Source organism: Naegleria gruberi, assembly GCF_000004985.1.
Source record: "Naegleria gruberi genomic scaffold NAEGRscaffold_240, whole genome shotgun sequence".
Taxonomy (NCBI): Eukaryota; Heterolobosea; class Eutetramitea; order Acrasida; family Naegleriidae; genus Naegleria; species Naegleria gruberi.
Genome location: NW_003163110.1, coordinates 2,321 through 4,452, shown reverse-complemented (window position 1 = coordinate 4,452; position 2,132 = coordinate 2,321). Strand labels below are relative to the sequence as shown.

Here is a 2,132-nt window from a genome sequence, read left to right as displayed (position 1 = left end):
TTCTAAACTTGTCAAACCTGTCAAGGAAGTTACTGCACTACTTGTTAAATATTCACATAAATGACCAAATGAATAACCTTCAAATGAATCTGCCTCCATCTCATTTGCAAAACTCTCTGTCATGGTCAATTTAGTCAAATTAGGCATGGAATCGAATAAATTCTTCAAAACTTTTGCCCTTTTCTTTTTTGGAGAAGAAGGAGTTGAAGGCGAAACTTTCTGAAATATTTTCTTCAACTTTCCAAATCCAGAAACCTTCCTCTCATTCAAACCAGTGCTAATACTTGGTAAATCCTTATTTGGAATTGAAGGATTAGTAAAAGTTGACCCCAAACTACTCGAACTTGAATTATCATCAAAATTTGGTGAATTTGGAGTTAAATATCCACCACTTCCACTGACTGTTTCTCTTCGAGATGTCGAAATTGGAGTCGATGGTGATACACTCACTGATAAATCAAGTGAAACTCTATCTTGCTTTTTGATGTGAAATATTGGCAGTTCACTATAAATCGAATTACTGCAAACTAATTGTTGTAATAAATATTGAACGTGTGAAAATTCAATGGCATGGACATTAAATGCACCCTTTTCACAATTATTAATAAATTCAAAACATTTCAGAGGATCCTTCATGTCAATATTTATAATTCTTGGTAATGTGAAATTTAAAGAATTATTTTGATTGTTGACAGTCGAAGAAGTAATGGTACCGAACATTTTGGAGTGTCGATGGTTGGTGTAGGGAAGGTATTGTTCATCGGCTTCGTTTCTATTAAGTTTGGAGCCAAAGAACATGACAGATTTTCTCATTTTTTTATTAATTGTTTTATTGTAATGACAGGTGGCGTTTCTTGATGAGTTTGATTGCAAAAGGCAAGGAAAATTGACAATCACTGGATTGGTATGATATTAGTTCTTCACTAAGCAATTTTGGGCAACAAATATGAAAGAATCGTATGGAGTTTAGTTTCATTTCTTTGTCTCACTTCATGTCAAGTGGCGTTTGACATCTCCTTTCCACCATTAATTAATGATAATTTTTATTTTCTTTTGCTGTGGTCATTTTTTAAATAAATTTTTTGAATTTACAAGAATTACAAGAATGAAAGAAAATGATTTCTCAAAATTTTCAACAATTTACATATAAATTCAATTTAAGATGCAATGTACTCAAATATAGTTCCACTGTACTAAACAAATCAATTCACGGTACCACTTTTGAAAAAATCCCCAAATGGTTTTATACGAAAGATTGGACGATTCTCTCAAGCAAAAAAAATACAACAACAAACGCAATGATCACAGATGTTGTCTCACCCACCGTGACCATTCACAACAACGACAACAATAACGACGACACAAAGGATGACTCTAACAAACAGTCGACGAAACCTAATGTTGTTTCGGATAGCACAATCACTCCAAACGAAACTAGCAAAAAAACAGGATTGACTGCATCCTCTACCGTAACAACTCTTGACGACATGGAAACGAAAGTAATTCTAACAAATTTAAAGAATGCTTCGAATGTAAATTATGTAGAAACTCAAAATTGGAAGAAAGGTCTAAAAGGAATTAGACGAAAGAAATATACTTGGACATTTCTAACAGTTTGTGGATTTGTTGGTGGAGTGATTATTTATACGCATGATTTGATTGTCAAATACATGTTTCAGGGAAGGTTGACTTTGATAAATGCATTCGATTCGAATAGTTATTTCGGATTACGTTTAGTTTTGTGGATTTTGTTTAATTTGGTGTTTATGTATGTGAGTTTAATGATGACGATTTTCATTGCGCCTGCTTCGGAGGGATCTGGTATTCCAGCTATTAAAGGTAAGTGTTTTCAACTGAAATTAGTTTTATTCGAATGTGTGACATCTTTCGAATAATTATTTAGCTATTTTAAATGGTACTCCTTTAGAAGATCCTCTCAGTTTCAAAACATTTCTTGTAAAAATTATTACACTTCCAGCGGTTTTGGGAACTGGAATGTTTTTTGGTAAAGGTAAGTTTGCAAAATGTCAAATAATTTTTATTCGAATCTCAAAGTTGGACCTTCGGCTCATATTGGCGCTCTCCTAATCAACAACATGCTCAAAATTCCAATATTTAAACCTATTGGTAGC

General features: G+C 33.0%; 2 protein-coding genes across 2 annotated transcripts in view; one reads left to right on the top strand and one right to left on the bottom strand.

Annotated features, from left to right (window-relative positions):
* Nucleotides 1-813, bottom strand: part of NAEGRDRAFT_76641 (uncharacterized protein) — a gene marked incomplete at both ends in the record, with an annotated part of 4,072 nt that extends 3,259 nt beyond the window's left edge. Inside the window, one exon of the mRNA XM_002668401.1 lies at nt 9-813. Within this exon, the coding sequence (XP_002668447.1) occupies nt 9-813 (805 nt within the window). The remainder of the gene's footprint in view (nt 1-8) is intronic.
* A 485-nt stretch (nt 814-1,298) lies between these two features.
* The window catches only part of NAEGRDRAFT_82354 (uncharacterized protein), a gene marked incomplete at its 5' end in the record, with an annotated part of 2,206 nt that continues 1,372 nt past the window's right edge, over nt 1,299-2,132 (top strand). Inside the window, 2 exons of the mRNA XM_002668402.1 lie at nt 1,299-1,839; nt 1,904-2,011. Coding sequence (XP_002668448.1) covers nt 1,299-1,839; nt 1,904-2,011 — 649 coding nt within the window. The remainder of the gene's footprint in view (nt 1,840-1,903; nt 2,012-2,132) is intronic.